Consider the following 17,008-nt stretch of genomic DNA (forward strand, 5'->3'; position numbering starts at 1 on the left):
GAGAAACATCGATTGGTTGCTTTCCATATGCATCCTGATCAGGAATCGAATCCACCATCCCTTGGTGTGTGGGATGATGCTCCAAACAACTAAGCCACATCAGCCAGAGCCAGGCAAAGTTTTTAATTTTTTTTAATATGTTTTTACTGATGTTTTTTAGAGAGGCAGAAACATTGATATGAGATACATTGACCGGTTGCCTTCTGCACACCCCCTGCTGGGGATTGAGCCTGCAACCCGTGCATGTGCCCTGACTAGAAGTCAAAACTGGACCTCTCAGTCCATGGAACCTGGACCTCTCAATTCACTGAGCCATACCGCTGGGCGAAGAAAAGTTAATACAATTGTCTAACCAGATAATTATTTACCATACCACAGTGAATTCAACTGGGTAGCTTAGCTTCTCCCCACCTTTAGATGGTCTTCCAGAGTGAATTTTAAAAAATTATAAGTTTTTAAAAATATACAGTGGCTGTTTTTATTTTTATTTATTTATTTATTTATTTATTTATTTATTTATTTCATTCTCACTTGAGGATATTTTTACATTTATTTTCAGATAGAGCAGCAGGGAGAGAGGAAGGAGAGAGCGAGAGAGAGAGAGAAACATCGATGTGAGAGAGACATTGATTGGCTACCACCCGCATGACCCCATCCACGGCCAGGGACGAACTACAACTGAGGTACATGCCCTTGGCTGAAATTGAACCCGGGACTCTTTGGTCCGTTTGCTGACGCTCTAACCGCTGAGCCAAACCGGCCAGGGCATAGTGGCTGTTTTTAAATTGAAAAGTATTTAATGATTACCATCTATGTAAAATACCATGCTTTAGTACCAGGAGAGAGAGAAACATGAATTCTGTTATAAATGGAGTTCACATTCTAGGGGAAAGAGGAGAAGGAGAGAGAACCCCTCAAGACGTTAAGTCAGCCCATACTCAGTGGATTTGAGGACGCCTTTATAGTGGGTGACACTGGAATCACTACAAAGGTTTGCTGGTAGCTGAAAATTGGGAATGTGGGTATGTAGTTGAGAGAGAGGCAGAAGAAATTAAAAGGGAAGCATCAGAGTTCAGGGTATCACAGAGGAGTAGGGTATAGGCCTGTGTCACTGGAATATAGAGGTGGTGTACAGGAGAATCATGCTTCCTAGCTAAGCTGGTCCTGGGAAAATGGGTGCTCTTTCAGTAAAAGGGGATTCTGGGATAGAGGTTAGAGTAAAAGGCTGACCTTTACAGGGTATGTTTGGGGAATATTGTCAAGTGGAATGCCTGTGGCAGGCCTGCATGGAGACAGTGGGATAATTTCTAGAGTAGATCTATTCCAGGTAATGGGGGAATTTTAATACCAAAGTAAGAATTTAGAGTTTATTCTGCCCTGGCCGGGTATCTCGGTTAAAGGCATCGTCCTGATAACACCAAAGTTTCGGGGTTGATCCCTGATCAGGGCACATATAAGAATCAACTAGCCCTGACTGGTTTGGCTCAGCAGTTAGAGCGTCGGCCTGCAGTCCAGAGAGACCCGGGTTCGGTTCCCGCTAAGGGCACGTACCTTGGTTGCAGTTTATCCCTGGCCCTGGTTGCTCATGCAGGTGGCAGCTACTCGATGTATTCCTTTCACGTCGATGTTCCTCTCTCTCTCTGTTCCTCTCTCTCCCTCCCACTCTACCTGAACAAAAAATGGAAAAATGTCCTCGGGTGAGGATAAAAAAAAAAAAAATCAACTAATGAATGCATAAATAAATGGAACAACAAATGGATGTTTCTCTCTTTCTCTTCCTGCCCCCCCGCCCAATAAATAAATAAAAAGAATGTAAAATAATAGTTTATTCTGCAGCAGTAAAGAGCTATCAAACACTTATTATTGTAAAATATGGATAGTGACATGAGAACCAGGGCCGTAGGTAGGATTTCTTTCCATGAGAAGGCTACATTAGGGGTATAAGATACAATGGAGGCAGGAAGACCAGCAAGGACACTCTTGTCGGAGGAAATAAGAGAAGTCACAAGAGAGCAGAGAAGCCAGGATATGGGGTCAGGGAAGGTGTCTGACATCACAGCTAGAATTTCTAAAGGTACCTGTAGTCTCAACAAAATAATTAAATATTTTCCTACTCATTTACTCAAATGATGTTGGGGGAAAAGATTCAGTACATACCTTGAAGTAAGTCTACAAAGACAAAGTTGTTCTTAGTATCTTATATCTCACTTGTGCGGATTGGTGGGGAGTAGCTTGTGTTGCTGACATGTGGCAGGCCCACTTTGGGTTAGATGCTGGCTAAAACTACAGTTTCTGGTGTCTATGTCTGTTTTGCTTGTTAGTAAATGCGTTTTCACCTTTTTGGTGACAGAGCTCATGATTTAGGGTCCATTTTTATGTGGTTTAAGTTGGTCAATCAGATTATAAGAGACTTGTCAGCTTATATCTAAAATTGCATTTTCCCATCCTTGGCATTTGAAATGAAAAATAAAAATGATCTTCTCGAGTTTACATGCCAGGACACTCCCAGTAGAATAGGCTGAGAATAAAGTAAATGCTGTTTTGGGTGCCTGGTAATCTTTTAATTATGAAACAAGCCTTTTGATTTTGATCTTCCAAAATGTACTATACTGATCCAGGAAAACAGCTTTTTTAAAGTTCACATCCTGCTGATATTTTCAGATGAAAAGCTTCCACCTCTACTCCATATTTTGCAAGCTGAAAGTAAAAATATCATTAATCTTGTCTCAATTCCACCACTGCCTATAAAAGACTGTTCGGTCTGGAGTCAGTCCTGAGCCACAAAGGCGGTTGCCCAGAGTGAACGCTTAGGTTTCTGGAGCCGGCACTGAGGCTGGACGGTCAGCCCGTTGACTGAGCCTTAACTCAGGAGTGAGTTGAGAGATATATGCTTTCTTTACATCGTCTCCCGGTCATCCCTTTTTCCTGACTTGCCCTTTCCTCCCTTAAACATGCACATATGCACAGCAAAACGTGGATAATGATAAATTCTTTTGTCTTTGTTCTTTTGTGGCACCTGAAACAGCTTGTACAATGAAGACAGAAACCTGCTTCGAATTAGAGAGAAGGAAAGACGCAACCAGGAAGCCCACCAAGAGAAGGAGACATTTCCTGAAAAGATCCCCCTTTTTGGAGAGCCCTACAAGGTATTTATTGTATGCTCGAAAGTCTGACTCAGCCCTGGCTTGTTTGGCTGAGCCGTTAGAGTGTTGGCCTGCGGTCCAGAGAGACCTGCTAAGGGCACGTATCTTGGTTGCAGTTTGTCCCCGGCCCTGGTTGGGTCATGCGGGTGGCAACCACTCGATGTGTCCCTTTCACATCGATGTTTCTCTCTCTCTGTTCCTCTCTCTCCCTCCCACTCTATCTGAACAAAAAATGGAAAGAATGCCCTTGGGTGAGGATTTTTAAAAAAGTAAGTCTGATTCATCATAGCATTTAACTCCACGATGAAAGTGATTTTTAGCAAGGGCCACAGCTGTGAAAATAAGACAACTTACCCTAGAGATTTTTTTTTTCTTTATTGATTTTAGAGAGAGAGGAAGGGAGAGGGAGAAAGAGATAGAAACATCGATGAGAGAGAACAATGATTGGCGACCTCTTGGTGCATGGGTCGACACTCAACCACTGAGCCACATTGGCTGGGCTAGAGGTTATTTCTAAAAACAAAAAATGAAAATTCTCTGAACCTTGTTAGTCAAAAGTTCCCAAGTTTGTGGTTTTCTTTTGTGATGTTAGTCTTCAGTATGTAGTAATATTTGTCCAGGACAAGTTTCTCAACAGGGAGTTATTTTAAATTGCATGTTAAATTCTATGTTACACAGTAAATCGAGGTGTTTCTTTTTTAATGGTGTTGTTCTGTAACATAGTTTATTAAATGTTGGGTTTTCTTAGATTGTTGTTGTTTTTTCAGCATCTAACTTTGCTGTTTCATTTTTCTTTTTTTAGACAGAAAAAGGTGATGAGCTATCCAGTCGAATACAGAATATGTTGGGAAACTATGAAGAAGTAAAGGAGTTACTTAGTACCAAGTCCCATCCTCATCACTCGGAGGCGCCTGAAAACCGACCGGGAAAGCCGAGATACCCTCCGTTTTCTGAGAAGGGGGGCAGCGTTCCATCCCACTCCTTCAGCGCTAGTGTCCACCAGCAGCCTAGTAGCACTCCTGCCCCTGGACCACTCCCCGTCGGTAACATCAGCCACAATCCGAAGATGGCACATCCCAGAATGGAACCAGTGCCAAGTCTCCATATCAAAAGCTATGGCGCCCCGGACAGCCAGCACCTGACCCAAGATCGCCTCGGTCAGGAGGGGTACAGCTCTAGTCATCACAAACATGGTGACCGCCGAGCTGATGGAGACCACTGTGCTTTGACCATAGACTCAGCTCCAGAGAGAGTGCTTTCTCCCTTACTCTCCTCTCTACCTTCCCCAGTGCCCCCTCTGTCACCTGTACATTCCAACCAGCAAACTCTGCCCAGGACACAAGGGAGCAGCAAGGCTCACAGCAGTAGCAATAACAATAAAGGCTACTGCCCCGCTAAATCTCCCAAGAACCTGGCGGTGAAAGTCCGAGACAAAGAAGCCCCTCAGGATAGTTTAGTGGCCATCTCCAGCCTGGGGGTAGCCCCTCCCCAGCCACCTTCTCAGTCTTTCCCCCCACCCTCCCTCCCCTCAAAGAGCATTGCAATGCAGCAGAAGCCCACAGCTTATGTCCGGCCCATGGACGGTCAAGATCAGGCTCCTAGCGAGTCTCCCGAACTGAAACCACTGCCAGAGGATTACCGGCAGCAGACCTTTGAAAAAACCGACTTAAAAGTGCCTGCCAAAGCCAAGCTCACCAAGCTGAAAATGCCTTCTCAGTCAGTTGAGGTGAGTGGGGTTTCGTATGTGGGCCACTTCCAGTGTGAAGAAGGGCGCAGATGGAAGTTCTGGAGAGTTGGGCTGTCAGTAGCTTTGGGGGGGAGGGGAAGTGCCTTTTTGGCCTTAGGATCTTCTTGAACTGCAAAAAAATTTAGATCTGAGATGGAATACTGATGGCAGATATTGCAGTGTGGTTTGCAAAGAGATTTTTTGGGGGGCAGAATCTTTTTATTGAGCCATAATTTACATATGGTAACATATAGAGATTGAAAGTGTGGTTCGCTGTGCTTTGAAAAGTGTGTACACCTGTATAACCTGCAACCTAATAAGGTAGATGACATTTCTATCATGAGAACATTTCAAAGAATGATTTGAGCTGTCTTGCTTTTGTTTTGTTTTTTTGTTTATTTGTTTCAGGGAACACTGGCTTTTTTAACATTGTAAAGAAAATAAATATTTTGGTTCCTCAGCCCCAGCTAGTTTTTCTTGAGGGCCAAACCATTAAAAAAGTCAAAACTAGGTCAGTGTATCGAAGGCAAAGTATCAATTTAAAAAAAATTTTTTTGAGTAATTGTAGGAAACTTTGCAACTAAAGATATGTTCTAATGTGTTTTATTTACCACATGAGAGAGAAGAGTGGGGGTGGTGACATTTGAGAGTGATCACAAATGCAATGCAGAATGTTTCTCAACTGTGGCTTTTTCAAGAAACCAACATACTCTATCTTTTTCAACAAAGAAAAACCTTTTTCTGCCCCTTGGATAAATGACAGCATTGTGTTTGAATGAGGTGAGTCAGAGCCCACAGCCTATCACTGAAATTCTAAATCGGTGCCAGTGACTCCAAAATTCAGATCAATAGTTTAAGTAAAATGTTTGAAGTGAATTTTTAAAGCTTATCTGTTAAGTTAAAGTGGGTGGTCTTGTTACATCTATTGTATAAACATGCTAATGTGCATATCCATTGCTCAAAAACTTGTATGCCCCTGGATAGCAGTCCTATATAGTGCCAGAGGGTAAAATTCCTTAAGGTTAAAAAAGCCACCAGATTCCAGGATCCTTAGCTGGAAAGATAACCCTTATCTGTAAGAGAAAAATCTGTTCCTTGGTTTAGAAGAGGTCGGGGTCTGAGTGCTAGAGTGTTTCCTAACATCTTCAGAATATGACTTGTTTGGTGACTGAGGAAAAATGAGAAAGGGGTGAATAAAGGAAATGATAGAAATGACCAGGTTGGCAGAACTCTGCCTTTAACTCCATTTTATGAAGTTTCGCCAGAATGAGCCATTGAACATTTTATGCTGTGGTGGATTTAGGGGAAGGGAGAAGAATGAAGGCGGGGAAGAATAAAGAGAGACCCTCCCTCCTCTGAAGGAGGGCCAGTGAGCTTGCCTTATAATTAAGATAGTAAAGAACTTAATGGGATTTGCTTTGCTTTATTTTTCAAATAGGATCTGTTCTATTTTCTAGTCTTTTAAAAAAAAAAAGATAAGGGGATAATTTGACATTACTCTCTTAAAAAAAAACCAAAGTAACTAAAAATGGCTTTAAAACAATTTTAAGACAAAATAGCAAATATTTGCATTATCCACCAAATGCCCAACCATATGCTGAAGTGCAGGGTAGGACGCCAAAGAAACACTGGTCTCTGCCAGGAGAGAGGACAGTCTACGCACATGAAGCAGTTAGAGGGCAGCCGAGGGCGAACCACCTGCCACTAGGTGCTTGAGCAGGTTTCAGGTGTCAGCCTTAAGACTGGGAACCCATGGAAATGAATCAGCCAGTATCCTTCCCAGGAGCCTTTCAGGAAAGAGGATCCTACTTTACTTTTTGCTTTCTTGGTAAAAAAAAAAAAAAAAAAAAAAAAAGATAAGCTGAGTTGAGATTATTCCAAGGTCTTATTTCATATATAATTTCAGGCATAGGACTATGTTAGATGGCCTTTGCATATTTTTCTGAGGGGACGTTTGAAATGAACAAAATCCTCTCTAAGTTTGGTGATTGGAGAATGGTGTTTTCTTGGCACAAATGCACCTGCTGTCAGCAGTTGAGTAGATACAGACTTTTCGTCTTTGGCCTGTATTTGCAGTCAGCATTCATTTTAATTCTATGGCTCTCTGTGGCTTCTGCTCAGGGTTCTCCTGTCAGTGGTAGCTACAGTGCCAGCCCCTTGGAGCCTCTGGGTAGTGCTGGTTTGGGCGGGGATTTGAAACGAGGGGCTCAGGCAGATGGAGGGCTTGGGATGTCCTTTGTGAGGAGAATTAGGAGCCAAGAGCTTGGAATGAAAGGGAACAAAATCTGTGATGAAGGGATATTGGTACACTCTGGCTAGGTTTTGGATTTGATTCAGCTCTTTTAACTAAGATCTCACATTTCACACAGTTAGCATTAATTACCTTTTCACACACCTAGTTAAATGGGAATATTTTTGTTTTGCAGAAACTGTAGATTGACTTTCAAATATCAAATTTAATATTCTGGGGATTCCAAAAGAAAGCACAGAGATGGGGGACAAAAAGTGGGGAGTTCAATGCAAAGCAGGTGAACTCTGAATATAGAGCCAGAATATTAACAATATCTCGGGTTATTTGTGACATTGGGACCCAAAGGACGCAGAATGAGAGGCAGAAGAGGAAGTTGGCTGTCAGTAGAGCTGGGAGGAAGGAGCTGTCTTAGTTTAAGTGGTTTTTCTTTATTTGTTTAATTTGTCCGAAGGCTTTTCTTTCCCCGTTTTCTGGATGTGAGGGTTTTGTGGTTTGCTCCACTGCTCTCCCTTCCCCCCTGCTTCCTTGAAACGGTGTTTTCAAAATGAATGGAAATGGGACCGTCTATCTAGTCTCTTTGGTGTTCCTTCATACTCAAGCCACATAATGTGGGTTGTTTCCACTCTTTTCTGTCCTTTCACTTCATAGAAAATACTTGTTTTGTATATTTTAGTTGGTTTTCCTTAAGAAATTATGTACTTTTCTGGGATAAGTCATTCTTTGTTTTTTTTTATTGATTTTTAGAGAGACAAACATCGATGTGAAAATGAAACATCGATTGGCTGCCTCCTGCAAGCCCCCTACCAAGGATTGAGCCTGCAACCCGGGCAGGTGCCCTGACCAGGATATTGAACCAGCAATTTTCAGTGCACAAAACAGTGTCCAACTAACTGAGCCACACTAGCCAGGGCAGGGATGAGTCATTCTTATTTTTAAAACTTAATTTTTCTTAAAATCCTAGAGGAGAAAACGACCAAAAGGTCAGTCTTCAGACTACATAGAGGCCTGGCCTTCAAAAATCTGCACTTGGTTTCCTCTGGGTGTGTCAGTTTTAGATTGGTATCAACTGGAAGATGTAGAACAGCTTCAAGTGACCCATCTGAGGGCACAGCCAGTGCTCACTGGTCTCATTCGGAGAACTTCCAACTGTAGAGGTGCGCCTCGGAGATGGACCTACTCAAGTGGAAGGTTGAGATCCCTTTATATTTTCATTTTCTGCCTAAAGGTAACAAAGGAAAGTGAGAGAAAAACCATGGCATCTCTGTGTGCCTGTTCATGAGCATGAACCTGGAAGGGAGGGAGTGCTTAGATACAGGATGTATGAAATAAGCATTTTATTGAAAGGGAGAAATGGCATAAGCTGAGATAGGCATATCTCATGTTTACTGGACTTAGAGTATTAGAACTTAAAGCTAAACATACAGCCCTTTCATTTTGCAAATAATGCTAAGGAAGGGTGAGGTTACTTCATTTTGCTAAAATATATAGTTAGTAACAGCCAGAGCTAGAACTCTGAGTTCTGTGATCTTTATACTTTCACTTGTTGGTAACTGTGACTGAAGACCATCGGAGGAGTTTGAGCAGGGGGTGAGATCTCATTTTTGAAAAAGATCATTCTGGCTCCTTGGTGGAGAATGACTTGGAAGGGCCAGGGTGGGCAGAAACAGGGAGAACAGTGAGCAGGTAAGCAATGATGATGATGGCTTGGCGTTATAATGGTAGCAGTGGACATAGTGAGAAGTGGACAAATTCCAGATATATTTGGCAGAGAACCAATGGGGCTTTGTGATTGATTGGAGATAGGAGTGGGCCTGAGGTGTGGCTCATAGGTTTTATTTATTTGAGAGGTGGGGATGGTGGGATGATACTAGCTACTTGAGATGGAGTTGACTTGGGTGGAACAGGTTTGGAGGGAAATCTTTCTTTTTTTTTAATCCTCGCCCAAGGACAATTTTCCATTTTTGTTCAGATAGAGTGGAAAGGGGTTGGGGGGTGGGGAAACATCGATGTGAAAGGGACACATCGAGTGGCCACTTCCTGCAAAACCCCAGCTGGGGCCAGGGACAAACTGCAGCCGAGGTACGTGCCCTTAGCGGGAACCGAACCCGGGTCTCTCTGGACCACAGGTGGAGGCTCTAACCGCTGAGCCAAACCAGCCAGGGTGGGAAACCTTTTCTGAATAGGCCATGTATTAAATTTGAGATGCTGTTATATATTCAGGTAAGACTAAATTTGGGACGTGTTTGCGTGTAGTAAGTATTCAAGGCTTTGGGTGGAAAGAAATGACCTGCTAGGTCTTCAGAAGCAAAAACTGGAAAACATCTGGGAAACTTGAGAAGTCTGTACATTAGTGGAAATTATAGTTTTCTATTTTTTGTTTTTAATTTTTATTTTTACTTCGGGTTTGAAGTACGTGGAAATGGTACAGTTGTCTTAATTTGCATCCCAAATAACTCACGGGAACCTAGCACCTTGATTATTAGGTTGCCATTACTTCCATCTCCTTACATGGTCCTACTCTGTTCTGCTCCAGATAAATGTGGCTTTGAGTCCTGATGGTCTCTGATTTCCACAAAGCATTGGTCTTTCCCTTGTGGTCTTTCAGGCCATCATTTAGGAACTTTTTCTGTTACGAAATGGTTCTACCTGATTTCCAAAACTGAAATGTCACCTGCAGTCGTGAATTTTTTGTCGGACCACTTTGACCCATGGCAGCTCTTAAATTGAGCCTTCCGTTTTCAATAAACTGCCAGCCTGGCAGAGTGAAGTAATCCACAGTGGTGAACTGTGTGATAGTGATTCACTTTGCATTTGTAAGTGCACACAATCTTTCCTACTTCCATATTTAGCGCTCTCATTATCTCAAACCTTGAAAGAGGAACGCAGGCAGCTAACTTGCGGTCTGTCAGTGGTGTGTATCCTGCTGGTGCACTACTCAGAGTACAGTTAAGAAGCCCACTGTCTTCCATATACATCATCAGTTCAGCAGCTTTTAACTCAAATATCTCTAGTACCTACTGTTTGCCAGGCCCCATGCTGGGGATGAGGTTACAGCGGTGAGCAAAGCCAGGTGGTTCCAGTCCTGCTGGACCTTAGCTATCTCGTTAGAAACTGACATTATTCAAATAACCACTCAGATCAGTGTGTGAGAACTTTGACAAATGCTGTAAAGGAATTTACACACTGGTATAAGATTGATAAAGGGGACTGTGACCTAGAATGAAGGAGCTCAGAGAATGGTACTTCTCTGAGGAAGTACTCTTTGAATGAGACCTGAACGTTGAGTAGAAGTTACGAAAGTGAGGGGTTGTCTTCGTCCACCCAGACTGCTATAACGAAATACCACAGACTGGGTGACTTATAACAATGGAGGTTTACTTCTCACAGTTCTGGAGGCTGGCAGTCCACGACGAAGGCACCAGAACGGTCGCATTCTCTTGAGGGACCCTCTTTGTGGTGTTCAGCGGGTACCTTCTCGTTGTGTTGTCACATGGGAGAAGGGTAGGGATCTCTCTGGAACTTCTTTTACAGGACACTAACCCCACATGAGGACTCTACCCTCATGACTTGAGCATTTCTCCAAAGCCCACCTCTAACAGTTGTTACTTTTGTGGTTTAGGATTTCAACATGAAATTCGGGAGCACATGAACATTCATACCATAGCACAACAGGCGTGTTAGGGGTTAAACAGCATTGGTGTTGCAAGCAGAAGGAATGGTATGTGCCAGTGACTTATACCACGTGATGTAGAGACCTTTGCAACAAATCCTCTGGGGCTATAAGCCCAGTGCTTTAGATCAAAGGGAAATTTTGTGTCTGGAGAAGGCTGTTAAAAATACAAATTGGTAAAAAATAAAAATTTCCTAGGAGATTGATTTGGCAGGTATACAGGTAGTCTCAAGAATCTGCATCTGATTCTCGTGAAGTTTGTTCTAGAGCCTGGACATGAAAACTGTCCCAGAAGAGATGATAATAGGCCACAGGAGTGAGATAAGGGATCCAGTCTTCCAGGTGGGCCTCAGGCAACAGGACAGATTATACTGAGTTAACGGGGCTTTTGCTTAAGTAGGACATGACAGTAGCTTTAGGGAAGAAACAAGGGAGTGTGTCCCCAAGATCACACTCTTCTCTTTCTACACAGTTCATGTTTTCCTTTCTTGCGCCCACAACATTTTCATGCTTGTGAGGAAAGTAAGATTCTGATACAATCTTATCTAGCTTTCCTCAGTTTCCTAAAAATGTTTTTTTTTTTTAATCCTCATTCAAGGACATTTTTCCATTTTTTGTACAGACAGAGTGGGAGGGAGAGAGAGAAAGAGGGAAACATCGATGTGAAAGGGACACATCGAGTGGCTGCCACCCGCACGACCAACCAGGGCCGGGGACAAACTGCAACCAAGGTACATGCCCTTAGCGGGAACCGAACCCGGGTCTCTCCGGACCGCAGGCGGACGCTCTAACCACTGAGCCAAACCGGCCAGGGCTAAAAATGTTTTTATTATAGCAACATTTTTGGTTTTTTTTAATCCTCACCCAAGGATATTTTTCCATTGATTTTTTTTTTTTCAGGTAGGGAGGGAGGGAGAGGGGAGAGAGAGAGAGAGAGAGAGAGAAACATCATCAGTTGGCTGCCTCCTACATGACCCTTACCAGAAACAGGAATCAAACCACGACTAAGGTGCATGCCCTTGACCAGAATCAAACCTGTTACTCTTTGTTCTGTGGCTGATGCTCTAACCAATGAGCCAAACCCAGCCAAGGCTATTATAGTAACTTTTGTAAAAATATATATTTATTTATTTATTTTATAGATAGAGAAGAAGAGGGAGGGAGAAGAGAGTTAGATCGATGAGAGAGAAACACCGATTGGCTACCTCCTGCACACCCTATACTGGGTGATGAGCCTGCAACCTGGGCATGTGCCCTGACCGGGAATCGAGGAATCGAACTAGCAACCTCTCAGTGCATGGGTCGGTGCTCAACCACTGAACCACATAGCCAGGCTATAGTAACTTTTATAGCAAATTTAAATTAGATTCCATAAGCTCCTCTCACTTAATTTGGATAGACCTTCATGACTTAAATGTTTTGTGTTAGGAAAATGATAGCTAAGCAAAAGGTTATTTGTGTACACAATTGATGTTGGGGTCTGGAGCAGAATACTTCCAATCTGTGAGAAATAATGAAAGGAAGTAACCTGTATCTATTTAGAGGCTGGCTAAATTGTAGACCTCTATATGTAAATATAGAGGTTAAAAACTAGTAGCAAGTGACAGACAAGTTTGTTGTAGAAATTCAAAGAGCCAGAAGGCTAGATTGGGCCTGTAGATGATTTTGTTTTGCCTGTATGATATGCTGCCTCCCTGCCCCACCCCCTTGAACCAGTATTTACAAACTGGAGAATTCTGGTAAAAATTAAAAAGTTTTTTTTTTTTTTGTACAGATAGAGTGGGAGGGAGAGAGAGAGAGAGAGAGAAACATCGACTTGAAAGGGACACATCGAGTGGCTGCCACCCGCACGACCAACCAGGGCCGGGGACAAACTGCAACCGAAGTACGTGCCCTTAGCGGGAACCGAACCCGGGTCTCTCCGGACCGCAGGCCGACGCTCTAACCGCTGAGCCAAACCGGCCAGGGCTAAAAATTAAAATTTTCAGTTTCACCAACTAGAACTGAGTAGAAACCGCCACCTTTAATTTCCTGATCCTGGCAATTAAAAAAAAAATCTCATCTGAAAGTATATTTTCATTGATTTTATTTTATTTTTTAGAGAGAGAGAGAGAAATAAAGAAAAACATTGAGTCCTGGCCGGTTTGGCTCAGCGGTTAGAGCGTCGACCTGCGGACCAGAGAGTCCTGGGTTCGGTTCCTGCTAAGGGCATGTACCTTGGTTGCTGTTTGTTCCCACCACATTTGGGGTCATGTGGGTGGCAACCACTCAGTGTGTCTCCTCACATTCATGTTCCTCTCTCTCTCTCTTCCCCCCTCTCTCCCTCCCACTCTATCTGAAGATAGGTGCAAAAATGTCCTAGGGTGAGGATTAAAACAAAAAAAGAAAAACATTGATCTGATCTGTTGCTTCCGGTGAGTGCCCCAACCTAGGGTCGAACCCGCAGTCCTTAGGTGTACTGGATGACACTCCAACCAGCTGAGCCACCCAACCAGGACTAATCCTGGCAATTTTTTATGTTTGAAGAAATACTTTAAACCCCAAAGGAAACATTTTAAATAACATAGGCATAAAATATATATATTTTTTAAAGCTCTAAAACGGCTAGAAATGAGTTAGTGTAAAGAATAGAATTGCTTGTAGTAGCCCAAGAAGAAAACCCAGTCTAACCTTGAAAAAAACTTTTGGGTGATATTAGAGTTGTTTTCTGTGAATGTTTTACTTTCTATTCCTCCTCAAAATGCCAGAAGTACATTTGGTACCAGGATAAGAAATTCCTATTCCTCCTTGTTGTTTTCACACTTGAAATGTTTGTGGAGGGTTATTGGATCCCCCCTGGGTCTCTCATGTTGTGCCTTTGCCAAGATGTAGACATTCAACTCCAGAATCTTTCCAGGCTGTGCACTCTCCCAGGCTCTCACGTAGCCACCCGAGTCATTTTAGCTCTTCTCCAGATTAATTGTTTTTTATTTTGAGCCAACTGATAATCTTCAGGGACAGAAAACCAGATATTCCACTGGGAGTCCTGTTGATGAATTGAGTCAGCGGCTTTGGTTTTGGCTGTTTTGGTGGGGGTGACCAATACTCATGAGATATTTAAGCAGAATTCCTTTTAAGAGAGGATTCGGGTTCATGTTATCATAACAAGTTTATTTTTTGACCTTGTATCTCTCCTCTGCATTTGCCAAGGTCTGTTTGAAAATCATGATTTTCCAAGGTTAATGTTGCTGCATGTTCACGTTTCCCAAGAACTTTACACGTAGCTATTTTTACATCAATGTTCCTTTCTTTAATTGTTGGAATCACCAGGTTGGCAGCCCCCCCCCCCCCCCCAAGAGGTTCAGCATACACACACACCATTAGTTTTCTCTTGAACTTTACTTAATTCCCTGTTTAAGCTTGGCCTACTTTCTCTCTGCATTCCCCCACCCCCACCCCGACCCTGTGGTAATTTGTCAGGTCCATTCTAATCTCCTTAATCTCTCTGGTTGAAGGGTTTTGAGGTTTAATGTTTTAATCTAGGGGCCTCAGTGTTTAAGTAATTAGAGGTCCTATTTCTAGCCTTGTCCCTTAGATAAATCACCTTGAGGGTTTTGTTGTCGTTATGTTCATTTGCAAATCATAGACCTGAAACTTCACATTGGCAAGAATCTGAAGCTTTGAATTGAACTACGTGAATAAAGAAAAGCATTCTGTTTTTCAGATTTCTTGTAGTCATTCTTAGAAACTCAAGCGTTATGGATTCTCCTTTTCCTTAAATCCCAATTCTTATAATACTCCACCCTAACGCAAATATTTGTTATTGCGTCTTAGAAAACAAATTTTTTTTTTACAGTATTTTATGCTGTAATTAGAGTTTCTTCCAACATTTTTCATGCTTGAGAACATGTCAACTGGTGAAAAAATTCTTTTGCCTATTATCAGTTAATCTGGACATTCTTACAAAATGTTAAAACACTTTTTCCTGTCAGGAACAATTTGGTTGTAGAAAAATTCATGGTTTTTACATTCTAGGTTTCTGCCTTTTTAGTCCACAAATGTTTGAATATCCACTAGTTATAAAGTGGGCTAATGAGAGAAAAAGACCCCTGTACACCGAGTTTACTGTTTCATGTGAAAATACAGTGTGATCAGTCTGGAACTATCAATTACAGAAAGCTCACACTGTTCTCTTGTTCCCTTATGGTGGAAACGCTTCCACATGCTTCCTGTGTATTAACTCGTTAATCTTTGCAGTCCTCCAGGTGATATTATAGCTGTTTTATTGAGAGGCTCACAGAAATACAGGGAGATTCATTTGTCCAAGCTTACCGAGGCATCAGGTGCTGGATAAATCCAGATCCAAATATTCTGGCTCTAGTCCACACCCTTAACTATGGCACCTACATTATGTTGCCTTTCAAAAGAGGACGCTGTACATTTTTTTATAGTTGAGTTTTGAAGTACTTTGGGGAAGAGGAGACACGGAGGCAAGACATGGTGAGAAGTCCAGGAGGAGTGCAGGACCTGTGGTCCAAGGAGATTGGGTAGAGGCGAGCAGAGCCCTGTGGGGGTGAGCCTGCATGGCGAGAAGGGAGCCAGTTTTTGACGTTTTTTTATTGCTTATTGGGTAATTTATCCAAGAACTAGAGTCCTTAATGAAAAGGAGAAATTACTTGGGCTTCATGGCAGACAGTACATCATGGTGTTACAACTCTGAAATCTTGGGTAAGGAACTTAACCATGCTGTGTTGTTGTGTTGTCAGTTTATTCATGTGGACAGAGAAGGCTGCTAGGCCGAGGTATTCTGTAAGTGCCTAGAACCGTGTTCGGTACATAATAAGAGCTCAGAAGGTGGTGGTCAATATGATTAGAGTTAAAACTTGAACTGGCCTTTAAGGAAAAGAGTAGGATTTAGACAAAGGATTATCATAATGAGGAATTATGATGTTGAAGAAGTTGGTAGAGCCCTGGCCGGTTCAGCTCAGCGGTTAGAGCGTCGGCCTGCAGTTCAGAGAGACCCAGGTTCGGTTCCCGCTAAGGGCACGTATCTCGGTTGCAGTTTGTCCCTGGCCGGGTCATGCAGGAGGCAGCCAGTCAATGTGTCCCCCTTTCACATCGATGTCGTCCTCCCCCGCCTCCCACTCTGTCTGAACAAAAGGTGGAAAAATGTCCTCGGGTGAGGATAAAAATAAATAAATAAGTAAGTAAATAAGTAAATAAAAGAAGTTGGTAGACTGAATATATTAGCTTGTTCATGGGAGTATACTTGAGAAATGTAACAGGGATCAGATCCAAAGGACCGGGAATTGCCAGTTAAGATAATCTAGGTGAATAAAGCCCTAAAAATTTGATTTTTAAGTGTTAAAAATAAATAAATGAAAAGCCCAGGGAAAGAAAACATTTGCCTCGGGGTTATCAAGCTTCTAAAAACTGGTTGACCTAGATGGAGGCACCAGGACCCTCCACCCGCCTGGTGGCACAGGCTGCACGCTCGTGGCTGAAGGGCCGCCTTGTCAGGCTGGCAGCCTGGTGTGAGCGGTTCACTTCATGAAGACGTGTGCACTGGGAAATGCTGGCTGCCTCCCCCACCCCGTTCAGTTTCCAGAGCACTTGCTTATTTGTTTGTCTCTCGATTGTCACAGCAACCTTGTGCGTTAGGCAAGGCGGTTGGCACAAATTACCATTTTATGTGCCATGGAACTGAGTCTCTGAGTTTAATGATTTAAACTCGTTAGTGGCAGAGATGGGGCACAAAACCAGGACCCTTGGCTGCTAGTTCTCATACTCTTTCTACTACAAAAAATGGTTTCTGTGGAGTAATGATTTTTTTTATTTATTTTTTTCTTTATTGATTTTTAGAGAGAGAGGGAGAGAGAGATAGAAACATCGATGAGAGAGAACATTGATTGGCCGCCTCCTGCATGCCCCACACCAGGGGCCTGGTCCACAACCTGGGCATGTGCCCTGACTGGGAATTGAACCGGTAACCTCTTGGTGTATGGGTCAGCGCTCAACCACTGAGCCACACCATCCAGGCTGGAGTACTGATCATTTGCGTAACACTTTAAAAAAAAAAAATGTGCCCTGGCCAGTTTGGCTCAGCGGTTAGAGCGTCGGCCTGCGGTCCGGAGAGACCCGGGTTCGGTTCCCGCTAAGGGCCCGTACCTCGGTTGCAGTTTGTCCCCGGCCCTGGTCGGTCGTGCGGGTGGCAGCCACTCGATGTGTCCCTTCACATC

The 17,008-nt window shown here is 43.0% G+C and overlaps 1 protein-coding gene across 4 annotated transcripts in view; it reads left to right on the forward strand.

Annotated features, from left to right (window-relative positions):
* AFF1 (AF4/FMR2 family member 1) overlaps window positions 1-17,008 on the forward strand; it is a 194,861-nt gene that overhangs the window by 91,950 nt on the left and 85,903 nt on the right. For all 4 annotated transcript variants that reach the window (XR_004959416.1, XM_036260263.1, XM_036260265.1 and 1 more), the window contains exons 2-3: window positions 3,026-3,146; window positions 3,946-4,869. Coding sequence is in view for 3 of the 4 variants with exons in the window: in XM_036260263.1 (XP_036116156.1) it covers window positions 3,026-3,146; window positions 3,946-4,869 (1,045 nt within the window). In the remaining variant the exon portion in view is untranslated. The remainder of the gene's footprint in view (window positions 1-3,025; window positions 3,147-3,945; window positions 4,870-17,008) is intronic.

This window comes from Molossus molossus, unplaced genomic scaffold (assembly GCF_014108415.1).
Source record: "Molossus molossus isolate mMolMol1 unplaced genomic scaffold, mMolMol1.p scaffold_m16_p_1, whole genome shotgun sequence".
NCBI lineage: Eukaryota > Metazoa > Chordata > Mammalia > Chiroptera > Molossidae > Molossus > Molossus molossus.